The sequence below is a fragment of the Aspergillus alliaceus genome (assembly GCF_009176365.1).
Source record: "Aspergillus alliaceus strain CBS 536.65 unplaced genomic scaffold BDW43scaffold_23, whole genome shotgun sequence".
In the NCBI taxonomy this organism is placed as follows: Eukaryota; Fungi; Ascomycota; class Eurotiomycetes; order Eurotiales; family Aspergillaceae; genus Aspergillus; species Aspergillus alliaceus.
The window spans coordinates 329248-347064 of NW_022474706.1; the positions used below are offsets into that span (position 1 = coordinate 329248).

The 17817-nt window shown below is 48.9% G+C and overlaps 6 protein-coding genes across 6 annotated transcripts; 4 read left to right on the forward strand and 2 right to left on the reverse strand.

The window, feature by feature from the left end:
• The first annotated feature begins 376 nt into the window (after positions 1–376).
• On the forward strand, positions 377–2471 carry BDW43DRAFT_91051 (mandelate racemase/muconate lactonizing enzyme family protein). The gene is made up of 4 exons (XM_032050690.1): positions 377–602; positions 666–770; positions 851–1456; positions 1525–2471. Exons 1-4 carry the CDS (start codon positions 558–560, stop codon positions 2122–2124), a joined length of 1356 nt encoding a protein of 451 aa, XP_031900136.1. The 5' UTR covers positions 377–557; the 3' UTR covers positions 2125–2471.
• On the reverse strand, positions 2354–3637 carry tim21. The gene is made up of 5 exons (XM_032050688.1): positions 3257–3637; positions 2990–3174; positions 2878–2932; positions 2724–2823; positions 2354–2668 (listed from the first exon to the last, which is right to left on the reverse strand). Exons 1-5 carry the CDS (start codon positions 3539–3541, stop codon positions 2583–2585), a joined length of 711 nt encoding a protein of 236 aa, XP_031900137.1. The 5' UTR covers positions 3542–3637; the 3' UTR covers positions 2354–2582.
• A 1-nt stretch (position 3638) lies between these two features.
• On the forward strand, positions 3639–6303 carry BDW43DRAFT_91025 (ADP-ribosylation factor GTPase-activating protein). Its single transcript, XM_032050689.1, has 6 exons — positions 3639–4179; positions 4244–4379; positions 4443–4626; positions 4690–5402; positions 5458–5775; positions 5830–6303. The coding sequence occupies exons 1-6, from the start codon at positions 4114–4116 to the stop codon at positions 5856–5858; spliced, it is 1446 nt and encodes a 481-aa protein (XP_031900138.1). The 5' UTR covers positions 3639–4113; the 3' UTR covers positions 5859–6303.
• A 25-nt stretch (positions 6304–6328) lies between these two features.
• On the reverse strand, positions 6329–8459 carry BDW43DRAFT_91101 (folic acid synthesis protein). Its single transcript, XM_032050691.1, has 4 exons — positions 8395–8459; positions 7911–8224; positions 7641–7849; positions 6329–7579 (listed from the first exon to the last, which is right to left on the reverse strand). The coding sequence occupies exons 2-4, from the start codon at positions 8106–8108 to the stop codon at positions 6592–6594; spliced, it is 1395 nt and encodes a 464-aa protein (XP_031900139.1). The 5' UTR covers positions 8109–8224; positions 8395–8459; the 3' UTR covers positions 6329–6591.
• Positions 8460–8926: 467 nt separating this feature from the next.
• On the forward strand, positions 8927–10495 carry BDW43DRAFT_91106 (nitronate monooxygenase). Its single transcript, XM_032050692.1, has 4 exons — positions 8927–9057; positions 9161–9422; positions 9482–9983; positions 10036–10495. The coding sequence occupies exons 1-4, from the start codon at positions 9045–9047 to the stop codon at positions 10324–10326; spliced, it is 1068 nt and encodes a 355-aa protein (XP_031900140.1). The 5' UTR covers positions 8927–9044; the 3' UTR covers positions 10327–10495.
• A 2303-nt stretch (positions 10496–12798) lies between these two features.
• BDW43DRAFT_276929 (cytosine permease) lies at positions 12799–15107 on the forward strand. The gene is made up of 3 exons (XM_032042010.1): positions 12799–13396; positions 13487–13703; positions 13768–15107. Exons 1-3 carry the CDS (start codon positions 13169–13171, stop codon positions 14868–14870), a joined length of 1548 nt encoding a protein of 515 aa, XP_031900141.1. The 5' UTR covers positions 12799–13168; the 3' UTR covers positions 14871–15107.
• Positions 15108–17817: the final 2710 nt, after the last annotated feature.

The window sequence follows — 17817 nt, forward strand, 5'->3', positions numbered from 1 at the left end:
GTATAGTAATCTATCTATAGCCGATCGAAATGTAGGAACGGAGATCTGCCGCCGTCTCGGCGTTTACTAAACCATTTTCTCTTCAGGAACACGGAGGCAGTCCGACTGTCGGATCGCTCCATCTGAGTGGTGGAAAAACCCATCCCATGGAATGGATGGATTCTTCCACCAATGATATTGCATTCCCCACACCATCGGGATAAATTGACCGGCGCAATCCAATGTATGTCACTCTCTCTAGCCTGGAGGGAGGAGGGGTGACGCTCTTATATCTTGCGCCGTTTACCCCCTCCGTGACTAGAGTTTTACTCTGTGATTATTTCCTAGCTTGTGGACGAGACGCGGTTCTGCTTCACCAACACTTAGTTGCTTTGCATCTCTATATCGGCGTTGTATCTCTATTTCATACATTGCGTTGCGTGACATCCCCGCACTCTTTAAGAAAAGCAATTGCAATTCTTCCGTCTATAAATACGACAAGAACATTGCTCTATTTCCCCCGAAGTAACCTAGTTACCTTTATTTCTCTCCCTTTATGATAAAAGATACCCTACACAATGGTGAAGATCACAGGCTTTACTACCCGGGATGTGCGGTTTCCGGTAAGTCAAAGACTGTCAATGCATGCGATGCGACTACCCTTCAATAACTGACTTAGTGTACAGACATCTTTGGATAAGACTGGCTCCGATGCCATGAATGCAGCGGGTGACTACTCCGCAGCATACTGTATCATCTATACTGACTCCCCACATGCTGGACATGGCATGGTAAGTACATTGTGCACGAGCACTTCTGTACCCCAGGCATCTCTATCGATAAGAACATCACTGACATCTTACACCAATAGACCTTCACTATCGGCCGTGGAAACGAGATCGTCTGCGCCGCCATCTCCCTTCTCGCCCCACTCGTTGTTGGAAAAGACCTGGACGATCTTACAGCCAATTGGGGCAAGACATGGCGGCACCTGGTATCCGACAGCCAGCTGCGCTGGATTGGTCCCGAGAAGGGTGTCATTCATCTCGCCCTCGGAGCAGTTGTCAATGCGCTCTGGGACTTGTGGGCCAAGACGCTCGGCAAGCCTGTCTGGAGGATCGTGGCGGACATGACACCCGAGGAGTTCGTCAGCTGCATCGATTTTCGGTATATTACTGACGCGATCACGCCCGAAGAGGCAATTGCTTTGCTTAAGGAGGTAGAGAGTGGTAAGCAGGAGCGTATCAGGGAGGCGGAGCAGAGCCAGGCTGTGCCTGCTTATACTACTAGTGCTGGATGGCTTGGCTATGGTGAGGATAAGCTGAAGGCTCTTTTGTATGAGAGCGTTCAGCAGGGGTACAAGCACTTCAAGTTGAAGGTCGGGGGTAACGTTGAGGAAGACAAGAGGAGGTTGCGGATTGCTCGCGAGGCTATTGGTTACGACAAGGGTAACATTCTGATGGTGGATGCTAACCAGGTGGGTGGACATTGTTGCTATATCCCCAACCTCATTTGTACTAGTACAGTCCTAACATCAAAGAACAGGTTTGGTCCGTACCTGAGGCTATCACCTGGATGCAGGAGCTCGCTGAGTTCAAGCCCTGGTTTATTGAAGAGCCCACCTCCCCCGACGATATTCTCGGCCACGCCGCGATTAAGAAGGCCCTCGAGAATACCCCCTACGGCCCGATTGGTGTCGCTACCGGAGAGATGTGCCAGAACCGTGTTATCTTCAAGCAGCTTCTGCAGGCAGGAGCCTTGACCGTTCTCCAGGCTGATGCTTGCCGTGTCGGCGGTGTTAACGAAGTCCTCGCTATCCTCCTGCTTGCTCGCAAGTTCGGTGTCCCTATCGTCCCACACTCGGGAGGTGTTGGGTTGCCTGAGTATACCCAGCATCTCAGTACTATCGACTATGTCGTTGTCAGTGGTAAGAAGAGCGTGCTCGAGTATGTGGACCATCTGCACGAGCACTTTGTGCACCCCTCTAGCGTTAAGGATGGTTACTATGTCACTCCTATGGAGCCCGGATATAGCGTGGAGATGAAGCCGGAGAGTATGGATGCCTATGCTTTCCCGGGTGAGGAGGGTAAGAGTTGGTGGAAGACGAAGGAGGCCAAGACAATTCTGGAGGGCCCTAGGATATGATTAGACCAAAGCTTGATGTATATTTCATGTGTCTCATGTTAATAATTATGTAACGAAAATAGCCGTTGCTATGTTAGCCCTTCTATGAAAATTGTTCCATGTTATGTGGTTCTATGATATTCTGTAGAATGCTATATAGATACATGCCCACTCACGGGATTTGTATAGTACAATGTGGGAGCCAGTGCAGCATTTGGACGCAAACGCGGATCACCCAAAAGGTAATGATTTCCGTTTTACATAAGCTTGAAGCTATCCTGTCAAACCTGAAAGCCATCAGAAAATGACAAGATGGCGGCTAGCCATGCCGATTATTGTACCCATGCCGATTATTGTACATCGATAGGACATGGGCTTTCCAATCTCGGCCAACTAGTGGGGAGAAAGGAAGCTGATAGTAGAGACTATGTCAAGGCTACCTAGCGGAGTAAAGGGTCATAATCTGATAAGGGCGGGCTCTATCGCCACTGAATGCCAAATATCTTCAACGCTTGCCCAACTCCAGGCTTCTCGCGAGCTTGCTCAAGGATAATACGAGAGTGGCCTGCATTAGAGTATTAGCTCGTATTGTATACGTTTGAAGTTCAGGTGATACTAACCCTTTACATCCAATGCAAGAAGCTGGTACTCCCACTCGTTTTTGTCAAGTGGCTTAATCATATGGACGTGTACAACTCCTTGGTTACGTGGTCCTTCAACCTGTGCACTGACGGTTAGCTATGAGTATATTTACAGAGAAAGGATGGAACGCACATGGAAGTTCATCCGCAAATGTTCCCGACCCAAACGGTCTTTTTCGATAGTGGTTCTTATCATCAGTCAGCGTCAAGATGCAGCATAAACCATGAAAATCTAGGGCACCCACGCAATCGGACGATTCCGCGCCCATTTATTCCAAGTACTTTCTCCATATGACTTAATTTCCCTTCGGTCTCCCAGAAGGTCCGTACACCGACTATCGCTCAAGATGCGTTCAACTGCCTTTTCGTACTGCCAAGTCCGGCTATTCGGGGAGAAAACCTCTGTGTAAAGTAAATAGAACACGCCACCCTAGTCACAAATTAGCCTCTATACCCAACACGCATTAAGTACCGTCGATCGGCAACAAGTCGCTCATCCAGGTCGCACTAACCGTCAAAACTGCACCAGCTATTATCACCACGAAATTCAACGACTGCTGCGTAGCGCGCGCAACTTTCTCCCGGCCCGTCAGTTCGCCCCACTCGTATCGCCCATCATCGGAAAGCACGGTTATGTTCCTCCGCCTTGGGGTCGAACCTGGCCCGGATCCTCGACCGAGATCACTCTGAGTTGCGTAGCATCGCACCAACTCGACCGTGCGGGGAAATCCAGGGCGCAATAGAAGGGCAGACGGTGCCCGGGATAAAGACTGTATGGGTCGGAGGTATGCACTCATTGTGGTATATGGGACATCACCCGGATTCCCGTCGGATCAGACTGTATCGGATGGCAGTCGTGAGCATGGGAGATGATGCTGAATGATCTCTTCAAACTCCATGCGACTTCGAGCCGTGGTCGGCATGCCTCGAGAACTTGGCTCATGTGGGGAGACGGGTGGGTCACGTGGATGTCTTCTACTTTTGTGAAAATTTCCGGAAAGGGTCTCAATAGGGATGTAATTGCAATACAGCTGGTGAAAGATAATGAGAAGATTCCCATGTTGATTATTGTGTTCGATACCATCGTTGGGTGTTAAGGTACCAATTGTGGATTTGATCAAGAGAATTACAGGGAAATACTCATCGTTTCATTGTTTCCGATCTCATCTTTGCCCCCTTTTCCTGTATATGCCCAAGAGGAAACTTTAAAGTTACAGTAATTTGTAACTTCCGGCCGGGAGACCAAAACGATTTCCGACCACGTTCGCTCTCCCGATTGCATTTTGGATCTCTCTTCCTCCTCCCTGACTTCCTAGACTGCCTTTGTTACGACTTCACATAGGACCGGTCCTGCCCTTCCCGTCTCACAATGAGTGCCAGCAAGGCGCAGTCTCAAAAAATCTTTGAGAAACTCAAATTAAAGCCCGCAAACAAGGTGCGCGCAACCCCTCTCCCCTCGTCTAGAAATTGACCGAGGACGCTGACCTTGTGCTTCATAGATATGTTTTGATTGCGGCTCGAAGAATCCGACATGGTCATCGGTGCCATTCGGTATCTACCTCTGTCTCGACTGTTCGGCCAACCACCGTAACCTGGGTGTCCACATCTCCTTCGTTCGCTCCACAAACCTCGACCGTATGCACCACCGTTTCCCCCTAAGACATGTGTCTTGAGATCGGTACTAATCCAGGCGTGCAGAATGGCAATGGGAGCAACTTCGACTTATGAAGGTTGGTGGAAATGAGTCCGCCACCAAGTATTTCCAATCGCACGGAGGCTCCGCCGCCCTGGCCAGTAAGGACGTGAAGGGCAAGTATACCTCCAACGCTGCCGTGAAGTACAAGGAAGAGTTGAAGAAGCGGGCTGCGCAGGACGCTCAGCAGTGAGTTTAATATAGACGATACATATCATTCCACTGCTAGACCGCTTACCCTACCCTTCGCAGATACCCTGGTGAAGTTGAGATCACAGACGTTCCCGCTGGCACTTCGTCGAACGGTTCCAGCACCCCTGCTGGTGATGCTGAGGATGATTTCTTTTCCTCCTGGGATAAGCCCTCGATCAAGCGCCCAAGTAACCCCCCGTCACGCACAGGCACTCCCCCAGTCGTCAGTCGCAATGCGTCTCCGTTCCTGAACGCTGGCGCAAACGGAAACGGCTCGCGCTCCAAGTCTCCTCTTTCGGGCTCCGACAAGGAAAGTTCCCCTGCCCCGGCTGCTATCAGGGCTAGCGCTACTGCCCGGAAGACTACGACGACTAGCACTGCAAAGAAAGGCAGTGTGCTGGGTGCTAAGAAGGCGCCAAAGCTGGGAGCGAAGAAGATTGGTGGAGCTGAGCTCATCGATTTCGACGAGGCAGAGAGGAAAGCTAAGGAAGAAGCCGAGCGCATTGAGAAGCTTGGATATGATCCCGAGGCTGAACAGGCCGAGGCCGACGCCAAGGCCAAGAGCACGATTACAGGAGCTACACCTATTGCTGCCCCTACGCCGATTAGCCCCAGCAGGGCTAGGAACTCCCACGAACGCAATTCCAGCGATGTAGAGCGCTTGGGAATGGGTATGGGTAGGCTAGGATTCGGCCAGACCGTTAGTTCCAAGCCTGCTGCGCCGAAGAAGCTAGGCTTTGGCTCTGTTGGCCCTACCCGCACAGCTGCCGATGGTGGGTTCATTCTTATCATCACTTTCCCGACAGCAATTGCTAATGAATGACACAGAGGAGGAACTCACCCAGACCAAGTCTAGATTTGGTGCCCAGAAAGGTATCTCGTCCGATGAGTTCTTCGGCCGTGAAAGATTTGATCCCGCGGCACAGGCGGAGGCCAAGGAGCGCCTCAGACAATTCGACGGTGCCACCTCTATTTCTAGCAACTCTTACTTTGGCCGACCTGAAGACGATCTCCCTGCTGGAGACGATACATACGGAGACCTAGAAAACGCGGCAAAGGACTTTGTCCGTCGATTTGGCATGACCGCAGGAGACGACCTCGAGAATCTTACGCAGCTCGTCGGAGACGGTGCAGTCAAACTGCAAGGTCAGTCATTGCTCCTCCCCTGGTTGCCAATCTCCTACTAACTATTAAGCCTAGGCGCTATACGCAACTATCTGAACAGCTAAATTTGTGCGCTCATCGCCCTAAATCGATCCATACCGCGGCAATATTTCTCAATCTTCGCCTTCGAACACCACTACTTTGCCATGATTAGCCAGTACCATTGTCTATTCACCCAGGTGGCGTTTTCATCTCCCTGTCCCTTTAGAAAGATATCCTTATGAACGGAACAATGACCCACGTGAACTTCTGCGGACTAGAAGCTGTGTCTTAGCCTCGCTGGGAAAACGTTCGGCTTGTGCCCCCATCCTATAGTTCGACTGACTAGGCCGGCTTTGCTCTTGTTAATTGTTTTTGATTCTGAGTTAGTTGAAAATTGTTTAAATTGGCATCTTCATTGAATAGTCACTGTGATTTGCTATGATTCCTGTATATCCTTTTCTCATAGGTAGTGTGCAAGGCGTTTTTTTTCCTTAATTAAAACAAAATAATTCATGCCATAGAATGGGCCCTTCCATCTAACGACAATGCCAGCCTTGGGTTATGCACTCTACATAAAGGGTATGAAGTAATTAAGGTTAGGCCATACTATGCAAGGTATACCTAGAAACACATCCTAAACGAGACCAAATATATCTTCAATATAATCAGCGCCACCAAGTATAAACGAGAAAGCTCTATTACTTTTATATATATATCATGCAAGTTGATGATGATAGCTAACCTACAAGAACCCCCAATATTGTTGAAAATATACAAGAGCCAAACCAACAACCACCTTTTACGCATATCCATCACTCAGTCACCCCCCCGATAAATCCCATCCGCAACCCTCGCCACCTGCCACATCTCCCGAACATCATGAACCCGAACAATATCCGCCCCTCCAGCAACACTAGCCGTAACAGTAGCGGCCGTGCCCCAGTTCCGCTCACTAGCCCTTTCAACCCCCGTCAACCGCCCAATAAACCTCTTCCGGCTCGGCCCCATCAACCACGGAAAGCCCTCGAGCCCAGGTACCCCAGTCCGGAACTTCTGCAAGTCCCGCAGGATGGCCAGGTCGTGCGGCTGGTTCTTCGCAAACCCGAGCCCGGGGTCGAGGATCATCCGCCAGCGCCGGATGCCGGCTGCTTCGGCGGCGGAGATGCGTTCAAGGAGTTCGGCGCCGACGTCTTGGATGATGCCGTTGGGGTAGTCGGTTAGCTGGGTCATTGTGGAGGGGGTGCCGCGCATGTGCATGAGGATGACTGTTTTGCCGGTGCGGGCCATTGTGGGGAGCATTTCGGGGTCGAGGAGGCCGGCAGAGACGTCGTTGATTATGTCGGCGCCGGCGGCGCAAGCTTGCTCTGCTACCCGTGCCCGGTAGGTGTCGATGCTTAGAGCGATGTTTGCGGCCTCCGGGATGGAGGTGCGGATGTGCTTGATGGCGGGGATTACGCGGGCTAGCTCTTCGGTTTCGCCGACGGGGTGGGAGCCCGGGCGGGTGCTTTCGCCGCCGATGTCGATGATTGTTGCACCGGAGGCGATGAAGTTGCGGACTGTGTTGGTTAGGGCTGTGAGGTCTACTGGGGAGTGTTTGCCGCCATCGGAGAAGGAGTCGGGGGTTAGGTTAAGGATGGCCATTATGTGGGTTTGGCGTTTGGGATCTGTGGAGTGGATGGCGGGGAAAAACTTTGAGATGTAGGTTGTAGGTAGTGGAGTTGGGTCTGGTGGGGGGAGGGATTTGAGATGGGTGAGGTAGGTTGTGTTGTGGCCTGGGAATGGGGGTTCTTCGTGCGGGATGAGTCTGGTGGTTTGTTAGTTTCCTATATGTGATATGTAAGAGGGAGGTCACCTGCGGTACTTACTGGCATAGAGGTCGCAGCACGAAATCCCGTTCTAGCATTAGCTGGTGAGGGATATTGAGGCGGTCATGGGAAAAAATCTGTTTATCGTAGAGGAGGATGTCAAGATCGATGGACCGGGGACCCTTGTCTATCAACTTCTTCCTTCCCAGTCCGATTTCAATCGATTGGAGGGTATCGAGTAGCTCTAGAGGCCCTAAACTGGTTTCCACCTACTCGTTGGGGAGTCAGACAGGATCCGTATAGGCCAAACTATACTAGATGGGATCCGACCTCGCAAACTGCATTCATGAACGGGTCTTGATCGAGGACATACATCGGAGCCGTCTCGAACAGGGAACTCGTTCGTTTGACTCTGATATTCGCTCTCTCCATCTCGGAACATGCATTCTCGATCATATCAACCCGCTCTCCGACATTGCTTCCCAAGGCTATAAAAGCCCGGTGAAGCGGAGGGTTACACGGATTCATTCCGGTGTTGAAAGAATTAATTGAGCTGTTGGAAAAGCTCCGGGCATCTAGAGATCCATGACTGGGATTACCTATATTGACCCGGGACAACGCCCGGTAATCGGTCACTCCGAGATCTAATACGCTGTGCATTAGTTTCTTTGGCTACATCAATCTGATATTAGAAAAAAAAAAACTTGGTACAATGCGATGTTCAATTGAAAAGAGCTTTGGTTGTACGTGGCAGTGACTGTAGGTCGGAGCTGATCACAGAGGACTCTTAAGACAAGCAATTGGGATAACATACTCGTACTAGAGATAGACAGATTTCTATCATGATGTTAGACTAGAGGGATTATCATATATATCACTTAGAAGGAACCTGCCTTGTTGTCGTCCTACAGACCGGCACACAGACCTTTCTGTGTCGCGGGAGCGAAAGTAAGCCAGACGGCCATGACCCAGCGCTTCGAGTGGTTAAGTTTAATAATATAGCATTTGGATGCCAAATTCCAGGCAAGGCCGACCTCATGCTTCTCTGACAGCTCTCCAGACGTTGGAACTCCTGGCCGTTGGATCTAGATTCTAAAGTAGGCTATGATCTGTAAAGTCAAAAAAAGTTCGGAATATACGTCATGGGCGTCCGAGTGGAAATCAGCTGATGCACGACACCTAAGGCATAAACGGATCCAAAAACCCCACCTGGGAGGAGACTTCGGCCCTAATCCCAAAATGTGCCGGATATTATGGGGAAATTAGGTTTAGCTCGGAGTCCCGTGTTCAGGTTGCAACCGAGGCTTGTCATGTTCACGCTTCCTCCTCGGTTCTCCATTTCCCTCCTTCTCCCTATATTTAGCTCTTCTCCAAACTCCCCACATGTTATTGTCTCCGATCTTGTTCATTCCCTCTGTCTTCCTATAATCTGTCACTTTTCATCCTATCATTCTATCTATAACCATGGCTTCTCCTCGTAAGTTCCTGTCGCTTTCGTACACTGCTATCATGTGATTGGAGGCTGTGGAGGCTGTGACTGCGACTAGAAATAATTTGTCGCTAACCGGTGATTTTGACAGAGAAAATCCGTACTACCCTCACTGATCTGCTCAAGATCAACCACCCCGTCCTGCTGGCAGGTATGAACGTGGCCGCCGGTCCCAAGTTGGCCGCAGCGGTCACCAACGCCGGTGGCCTTGGTGTCATTGGTGGTCTCGGCTACACCCCCGAAATGCTCCGCGAACAGATCGCAGAACTCAAGAGCTACTTGATCGACAAGAATGCACCTTTTGGTGTTGATCTTTTGCTTCCACAGGTCGGAGGAAACGCACGAAAGACAAAGTAGGACCCCATAGCCTTACCCCGAAGAGAAGCCGAAATGTTAATCATGTTGCTTTCAGCTATGACTACACTAAGGGAAAGCTTAACGAGCTCATCGACATCATTATTGAGTGCAAAACTTCTTTATTCGTTTCCGCCGTCGGTGTCCCTCCCAAAGCGGTCGTGGACAAACTTCATGGTGCTGGCATTCTGTGCATGAACATGATCGGCCACCCCAAGCATGTTCAGAAGGCTCTTGATGTCGGTGTCGATATCATCTGCGCTCAGGGCGGTGAGGGCGGTGGTCACACTGGCGATGTTCCGACCAGTGTTCTCATCCCTACTGTTGCCAAGCTGTGCCAAGGCAAGAAGAGCCCCTTGACTGGTAAGCCGGTGCAGGTCGTCGCTGCGGGTGGTCTGTACAACGGTAACTCCGTTGCCGCTGCTCTTATGCTTGGTGCCTCTGGTGTCTGGATCGGTACTCGTTTCATCCTGTCTGACGAGGCCGGTGCTCCTGTTGCTCACCAGGAGGCCGTCCGCACTGCCGGATTCGAGGACAATGTTCGCACTATCATCTTCACTGTAAGTTCCTAAGCATACCCCAACCCATAGGTGATTGCTAAACAGGTTTTAGGGTCGTCCACTCCGTGTTCGCACCAACCCCTACATCAAGAACTGGGAGGAAAACCGCCAGGATGAAATCAAGCAGCTGACCTCCAAGGGTATCATCCCCGTGGAGCACGACTTGGAGAACATGCCCGATGACGTTGATGATGAGACCTTGGACAATGCTCGTCCCTACCTGATGGGCAAGGTTGCTGCTGTTGTCACCGAGAAGAAGCCTGCCAAGGCTATTGTCGATGAGATTGTTAACGACGCGGCTGAGCTGTTGCAGTCAGGCTACAAGATGCTCGCTAAACTGTAAATATTATTTCATTGCTAATGGCGCATTTTCGATGTGAGGACGGTCATTCATTCATACGAAGGATGTATATAAATAGTGATGTTCATGACCGCACATATTAGTTAGCGTTCCCTATTCCAGTTATCTTCCAACCTTGACCTCTCTCTTGTCAGAACCACGCATTGTAAACTCAACCCCGGCATCTGCAACTATTTGCGACCACAATACAACAGACCACAGAAGGCTAGAATAATTTCCCTTGGATTAGACATGAGAATCTACTTGACGGATATCTACACACCAAGCAAACATAGACTTCGCCACCTTAAAAGAACCACTCCCAAACCACAAATACATAAACCCGGCCCGCATACGGAAACCATCTCGGCAAACCGCTTCCCTCCCCACCTCCGAAGTAAACCTGACAAGACATAATACACCAAATAATGGATCCATACCAATTCCATAAATAAATAAATCCAGAGGAATCAACGTCCAGCAAAACCGACCGAATGCCGCTGACTCATCGGAAGCAAGCATGAAACCCACAACATTGCCCACTATACTATATAAGTAATTTCCCATCAGAAATTTTGAGTACAATGAAAACACGCAGTATAATATCAGTCTATCTCTTCATTAAAGAAGAAAGTGTATACAATTTACATAACCAAATTACGGTATATTTACCGCTTAATTGGCGCTGGATAACGGCAAAATCTCGCCGGACAGGTGAGGCGCTGGATGTGGGACTTTCGGGGCTTGAGATATTTGCCTGCGGGTGGAGCTTATGGGTCAGGAGGTTGAGTTGATCCACTTGAGGTTCGAACGGGTTAGGCTTTGAGGGTGGTATTTGGTTGCTGGTGGAGATAGTTTCTATGTAGTTGGATTTGTATTTTGTTTGATGTGGTTTGCGGTGGCGTAGGGGAGGAGGTGGCCTACGGGGTGTAGATGCTGGGGAAATGTGAGCTCTAATCTTAAAGGTTGAAGGGGAGGGTGTTGGGGAAGTGCTTGGTTAGGAGTATAGGAGGGTGATTGTGAAATGTGCGTGAATATAAATGCTAGTATATGATTTGAGATCTTAGTAAAGTTGACGCTGGGTGGTTCCCAGTTGTATTCTGCTGCTTGTTGATGGATCGAATGATAGGACAAGGTGTAACCTCGCCGCTATTTGATCCTTTAATAGAAGCCGGACTTAATCTGCCAACCCCAATATGAAATACAAGGTTTGACAACGTATTATTCTCACCGTTCCAATAAGAGACGTATCCTAAAACAGGAAAGGACACATCGAAAGCCAGATAGATGAGTGGCCAAAACGCCCGATGTAACATATGCAGACGTGGCCGACAAGTTGTGTGTCAAGATTTAGATGCATTCAAAGCTTCAGAAAATTGCTACCTAAATGTGCATTCGTCCGTCATTATAATCTGTTTGAATGCTTGGCTTGCTTAATCCGCATAAACATAGATATTCTATTGAGATAAGACCAAGTAGTCAAGATAGTAACTTCCGGTGGACTCGGGAGTATCTACACCACTGAAGGAGATAATGCCAGAATGAGAGACCCTAGCCCGCACAGTATCCAATCATTGTCGAGTATTTTCGCGAATGAAGTCATCCTAAATATTCCTCCAATCTCAACATGCATGGTTAGGGCTGCAGCTGCACCAAGGAGAACCAACTTAAGCTTTGTCTGCTAATAACCGCATGTCTTATCAGAGGCGGCGATTCCCGCACTGCGATTTGCGGCTAGAGAGAGATCGTAAGTTTCCGATGGCGTGGGGTAATTGAGAGATCTGGAGAAGGGATACAGAGATGGTCCCTGAATCAGACTACTAGTGAGTTAGATCATCATCTCCCGGAATGAGGATATGTCTTTATCAGATCAAAGTCCCAACACAAGTCAGCATCTTTGTTATCGCCAAGTAGATATCAAAGTCTTAGATCAAACGAAAATGAGTCTATGGTGTGTAGGGTAATCTAGATTTTCTAGATTATACAGAGTAATGCCCGTATGTTGACAGGCGAGTCACCGTATGTGGGATAATAAGAGTATGATAGGGCTCCGTCGGTGTTGTCCGATCCCCCCAAAAAGAGCCATCGTCAGCAGGGTCTAGCAATATCAGCCTAGTCAAGAGATAAGTATCGATAGTCAGAAGCTTGACCAGCCGTGACGATAACGGTGGGAGAGTCGTATCAATCACTACAGGAAGACCAGGTACCGTGCCTATCAGCAGTCAAGGTCTTATCAAAAAACCATTGCCACTCGGTTCCACTTGGTTTACAACCAATGATGAAGATTCCAGTGGTGCTTGGTGATGTTTAGCCTTGGGAAGAAATTTTCTATCCACCAATGGATTGGTCCGCGATGGAGCTGGTTGAGGCATGATTCGTTGCTGGGATGGTTAGGGCTAGGCACGTGTGGGGCCCCGACGGGCTTCTCGAAACAAGTGAGAAAAATGCTTGACCTTCATTTGGGAAGACACGAGACATCAACGAGCGGAAGTTACGCGGTCGCGGCAATTCTGAGATCTCGTCAGGTCGGGTGGGCCTTTCAAACGATGTGTGGGAAGAATTTGTCCCTAGTCCGAGTCCCCTCCCGACCACATATTTAGTCGTAGGCTGCCCCCATCTATTGACGCAGAGAAAAAGAGAGAGAAAAAAAGAAAGATGTGAACACTAGTTTGATTATTTCCATCCCCCTCTGTCCTCCCTACCAAACCTACTTGGTCGGTCTTGGAGCTATCTTAGCTCTCTGATCTACCCTCCCCTCTAGATCCTTGAATCTCCTCCTTAATTGGTGGGGATATTCATCAATCAGGAGGTCCTCGTAAAAATACGACTCTTGTCAACCAGCACGATGTTTGGAAGGAAAGATCAAGACCTCGAAAAAGGTCCTCAGGTGGTGAAGTCGACTTTGGACACCAGCAGCGATGGCGCCGTACCCGGAGAGACGTTTGTATATGGTGATTCACTGTATGCGAAGCTCCAACGACTCGCAGGGAAGATCAACATTGAGCAGCGAGGAATCGAACGGGTACCGGTAGAGGAACAGACGGATACGTCTTACTTCAATATTGGCAGCATGGTGTGTTTATGATTCCATTGCGTTACTTTCGTCTATGCCAGATATTGGCTGGCGTTACAAGACCGCGCGTCCAACTGACCCAACACGCAGTGGTTGGCGGCCAACATGGTAGTCAGTTCTTTTGCCATTGGTGTCCTTGGGAAATCACTCTTCTCCCTTGGCTTTGTCGATGCCATCCTTGTGGATCTCTTCTTCAACCTCTTGGGTATCATGACGGTGGGATTCTTTTCGTGCTTCGGCCCTCCCTTCGGCCTGAGACAAATGGTGCTCTCGAGATTCTGGTTTGGCTGGTGGGGAACAAAATTCAGTGAGTATATCTGAGTGCATTATTTTCTGCCTTATTGAAAGGCTAGTCTCTAACCCTTCTCTAGTTGCCTGCTTGAATGTCTTGGCATGTATAGGTTGGTCTGCGGCCAATGCAATCGTTGGTGCTCAGCTCCTCCATGCGGTGAACAACGATGTCCCGGGTTTTGCAGGAGTCTTGATCATCGCCATCTGCACGTTCGTCATCACGTTTGCCGGTTACAAAGTGGTCCATATGTACGAGTATTGGAGTTGGGTTCCAACCTTCATTGTCTTCATGATTGTGTTCGGCACATTCGCCCACTCCGGTGACTTTGTCAACATTCCCATGGGCGTCGGGAAATCCGAGCTCGGTAGCTGTCTGTCCTTTGGCTCAACCGTCTATGGTTTTGCCACCGGATGGACCAGTTACGCGGCGGACTACACGGTGTACCAGCCCAGGGACCGCAGCCGCCGCAAGATCTTCTTCTCGGCTTGGTCCGGCCTTATTGTTCCTCTCCTTTTCACCCAATTCCTTGGAATCGCTATCATGACTGCCACCAGCATCGATGGTGGGAACAACAAGTATATGGCTGGTTATTCGGCTTCCGGAAACGGAGGTTTACTTGCCGCTGTTCTTGAGCCTCTGGGAGGATTCGGCAAGTTCTGTCTTGTGATTCTCTCCCTTTCCATCGTCGCCAACAACTGCCCCAACATTTACTCCGTCTCCTTAACCCTCCAAGTTCTCAGCCGCTACTCTCAAAGAGTTCCTCGATTCATCTGGGTTTTCGGTGGTTCCTGTGCCTCTGTGGCCATTGCTATCCCAGGATATTCCCACTTCGAGACCATCCTCCAGAACTTCATGAACATCATCGCCTACTGGCTAGCAATTTATTCCGGTATCTCGCTCACAGACCACTTTTTCTTCAAGCGTGGGTTCGGCGGATACCGCATCGAAATCTACAACAAACCCAATGAGCTTCCTCCTGGCATTGCCGCCGCCGTTGCTTTTGGCTTCGGTATCGCCGGTGTGGTCACCGGCATGAGCCAGTCCTGGTGGACTGGCCCCATTGCGAAGCATGCGGGTGCACTACCTACTGGTGGTGATATTGGGTTCGAGCTGGCTTTTGCTTTTTCCTCGGTATCGTATATCTTCTTGAGAAAGGCTGAGCTGAAGGTATTTGGCCGGTAGTTAGCGCTATTTGGATTTCCAGCGTGGGGTATGGGTTTGTGTATACGTTTTTATTTCTGATTATGTCTACTACGTCTTTGTTCTTAACGGCATTGACTGTTCTCTGGAAGAGATAATTGGTTGCATTTTCATGATACCGCGAGTCATGTATATAGTTGTTTGTAATCTCGGAGCGGATATACCTACGTGTATAGGTTGCAGAGAAGATCATTTAATAGTAACTGAAGTACGTCTTGATATGGACTCTGGATTATCTCGCTTCTAGCGTATTCTGGACTGGTGTACGCAACGCCCAGGTGATGGGTCGTTGTATTTACCGAGGCAGTGTTTCCACTTTTGAGCTGGGTTTGTGTGTAAGGAAGCTTTGTGGGCTGGGGGTCCTCGCACTTGTCGTTCTAGAGACCCTGTTAGTGTATTCAACGCGAGACGGAATTCTCACGAACCTTGGTAGACAACAACCTTTCGTCAGTGCTATTCTAGTCCTCAAAGATCATCCCTGCTGCTATTAGTTTCAGCAGCAAAGTAGCTACCGATCTCACTTCCTTTTGCTATTAGGGCGGTTGTTCAAGAACCGGTCATTATGAATATGTCCAGGGTGTTCGCCAGCCTGGGAATTAAAAGGTATCTCTTCAAGTGCCTTAATTAGAGCACCCTTAACCACGGCAAATTTCCCACCAGCGGGAGCTAGAATCAAGATATGAGAAAATTCCTCTTGAAGATACCTGCGAAGGTAGGGGCTCTGCCCAAGCCCCCCCCAAAGAACAAGTTTACCTTCGCCGCGTTCCCTGAAAACTGCACCTGCTTTCGCACAAGCTCACAGATCGTTTCAGCAATGGGCTCGAAAACCATCACCAGTTCATGTCCACGTACTCGGAGACATTGGTTATCAATACCACAACTGCTATTCTTTGTTTCCGGCATACTAACGAGAAAATCCAGATCCACATCTCCAGTAAAGTCAGTCTTTGCAAAATTTGTAAATGCCGCCATGGTGACTAACATGTCTAGCTGAAACCTACCTTATACGTGCGCCGGTCGTCCCCAGATCGATAGCCACGATGATGCGTTCTCCGCTCGAGGTGAAATTTATATTGCATGTTAAAGGTCTGTCCTGTGGAGGCATGATTTGTGGAGTGGTAGCCTCGATTAGGTATTTACGTATAGTGGAGGGAGACTGTCAGGTTAGGCTGCTTTATCACTGTACAGAATGTTAACATGCAGTTTGTAGATAGTGTAAGGATGAACGAGTCGACGTGTTTAGTTAAAAAAAGTCCATGGTACCTTGCGAATGAATCAGATCAGGGAGAATAGAAAAGACGAATAATCGCGGACAGACAAAGGCATCTCCGGATAACAATGGTGGGAATGAAAGGCCTTCTCTCCTTTATTGTACATAGTCAAAGCGTCCACAAAGACACCCCTAGCCCCCATTGGTAGCCCTGATTGTCCGCTATTTCCCTTTTGTGGTTCGTTTATAGCAAGCACAAGTTGAATCGCATCACACCAACTGTAAAATGTCTTGTTTACACCTTTGTGGTGTTGCTAATCACACATTTGATATGGAAAACTTAGGTAGCTCTTGATTCGGTGGTGTTTCCCATCAGTAGTAGTAAAGGATACTATTACTATAGTGTGACACTCCTCTGAGATTTGTTTCCAAATAATTAGAAGTAACGTTGCAAGGCTACATGGAAGCTATAGAATACGTGTATCCCAGAAGCCCTGAAGGTTCAGGGAAAGTTCTCATTATTGAAGCCAAGTTGCCAGTCTTGTTGAAAGAAGAAACATCAAGAAGAGAAACCGAAACATGAATGTTAATGAGAAAACCTGTAAACGCTTCCTCTATCCTCCCCTCGCCTCATGTAAGGGGTATATGTCCAAACTATATACTTCCCACGACATGAATGCGATACGTATCATCAGTGTCAAAGCGCCTTGCATCAATTCCCAGGCTCAGGCTCAGCCTACACCTCTGAGAACAGACCTTCATAGCGTGGATAACAACTGCTGCCTTCTGGACCTGGAAGCGGTCCCCTATCTCGGAAAAGCCGGCTGCAACACTAGGAGAAGGACACCGATAGGTATATCATCAGGTATACCAGTATACTCCTGTGCTTTGACAAATTAATGGATGTAAATATCGAGGATGTCGAATTGGCTCAGATCACTCTTGCGGACAATGACATTTTGAGCCCATTTCACGCCCATACCATTTCCAATCGTATGTATCAAATGCACAGCTGAGTACCAGTGCGATATTTTCACACGGTTGTAATATATCTTGCTCAAGGCTTTCAAAATACTGTTTCCAGCTATATTACCCCTCAACTTGGAAGCATTCCAGAAAGTCACGTATATTGGCAGCTACTTCGTCACAGTGCAGTTTCATATTGTGCTTGTGATGTCGAGTAGTTGCGTAAGCCCTGATTATCGTCGACCCCCATAGGTCAAGGCTTTCCGAATCTATTCATGTTATATAACTCTCTTATAAGTATTGCAAAGGTCACCCACCTTTGTTTGGTTCCACTATGGACACCCCTTTTTCAATAGTTGCCAAAAGATCCAGGTCCGCCGGTGCGCCCCAACCACCAGAGTGTCAAATAACTTTCTCCAAACAGCGTAGAAGACAATGCGTGCCAGAGGTCTCATTTTGTGCAAGTTCAGGCTCTAACTTGAGATTATCCTGCAGATTCGGTATATCGATGTCGATATTGCTGCGGCAGGCCTCACTATAAAGAACGCCCGCAAACGACTTGATAGGAGGGAGGGATGCTAACCAAGTTATGAGACAGTCGTGGAGGTCCAAAAGCTCTGCATGCGAGTTCCGTTTGTCGGCCCGTATACGGACTGGTCTGGTCCTGGCAATATCATTTGCCTGCTGGTGAACTCTAGCCTCTAACTTTTCAATGCGTTGTTTTGCCTCATTCAATGTGTGTTCCAATTTCTC

What these genes read in the sequence shown, in the direction of transcription:
- BDW43DRAFT_91051 (XM_032050690.1), top strand. Translation starts at nt 558, where the DNA reads ATGGTGAAGATCACAGGCTTTACTACCCGGGATGTGCGGTTTCCG. An exon ending in CCCGGGATGTGCGGTTTCCG is followed by an intron (nt 603 to 665) that starts GTAAGTCAAAGA and finishes CTTAGTGTACAG; the next exon opens with ACATCTTTGGATAAGACTGG. An exon ending in CACATGCTGGACATGGCATG is followed by an intron (nt 771 to 850) that starts GTAAGTACATTG and finishes TTACACCAATAG; the next exon opens with ACCTTCACTATCGGCCGTGG.
- tim21 (XM_032050688.1), bottom strand. Translation starts at nt 3,541, where the DNA reads ATGAGTGCATACCTCCGACCCATACAGTCTTTATCCCGGGCACCGTCT. An exon ending in ATTTGCGGATGAACTTCCAT is followed by an intron (nt 2,824 to 2,877) that starts GTGCGTTCCATC and finishes GTCAGTGCACAG; the next exon opens with GTTGAAGGACCACGTAACCA. An exon ending in TCTTGCATTGGATGTAAAGG is followed by an intron (nt 2,669 to 2,723) that starts GTTAGTATCACC and finishes ACTCTAATGCAG; the next exon opens with GCCACTCTCGTATTATCCTT.
- BDW43DRAFT_91025 (XM_032050689.1), top strand. Translation starts at nt 4,114, where the DNA reads ATGAGTGCCAGCAAGGCGCAGTCTCAAAAAATCTTTGAGAAACTCAAA. An exon ending in AATTAAAGCCCGCAAACAAG is followed by an intron (nt 4,180 to 4,243) that starts GTGCGCGCAACC and finishes TGTGCTTCATAG; the next exon opens with ATATGTTTTGATTGCGGCTC. An exon ending in GCTGCGCAGGACGCTCAGCA is followed by an intron (nt 4,627 to 4,689) that starts GTGAGTTTAATA and finishes TACCCTTCGCAG; the next exon opens with ATACCCTGGTGAAGTTGAGA.
- BDW43DRAFT_91101 (XM_032050691.1), bottom strand. Translation starts at nt 8,108, where the DNA reads ATGAATCCGTGTAACCCTCCGCTTCACCGGGCTTTTATAGCCTTGGGA. An exon ending in TCATGAATGCAGTTTGCGAG is followed by an intron (nt 7,850 to 7,910) that starts GTCGGATCCCAT and finishes CCCAACGAGTAG; the next exon opens with GTGGAAACCAGTTTAGGGCC. An exon ending in GTGCTGCGACCTCTATGCCA is followed by an intron (nt 7,580 to 7,640) that starts GTAAGTACCGCA and finishes ACAAACCACCAG; the next exon opens with ACTCATCCCGCACGAAGAAC.
- BDW43DRAFT_91106 (XM_032050692.1), top strand. An exon ending in GGAAACGCACGAAAGACAAA is followed by an intron (nt 9,423 to 9,481) that starts GTAGGACCCCAT and finishes TGTTGCTTTCAG; the next exon opens with CTATGACTACACTAAGGGAA. An exon ending in TTCGCACTATCATCTTCACT is followed by an intron (nt 9,984 to 10,035) that starts GTAAGTTCCTAA and finishes AACAGGTTTTAG; the next exon opens with GGTCGTCCACTCCGTGTTCG.
- BDW43DRAFT_276929 (XM_032042010.1), top strand. Translation starts at nt 13,169, where the DNA reads ATGTTTGGAAGGAAAGATCAAGACCTCGAAAAAGGTCCTCAGGTGGTG. An exon ending in ACTTCAATATTGGCAGCATG is followed by an intron (nt 13,397 to 13,486) that starts GTGTGTTTATGA and finishes CCCAACACGCAG; the next exon opens with TGGTTGGCGGCCAACATGGT. An exon ending in CTGGTGGGGAACAAAATTCA is followed by an intron (nt 13,704 to 13,767) that starts GTGAGTATATCT and finishes ACCCTTCTCTAG; the next exon opens with TTGCCTGCTTGAATGTCTTG.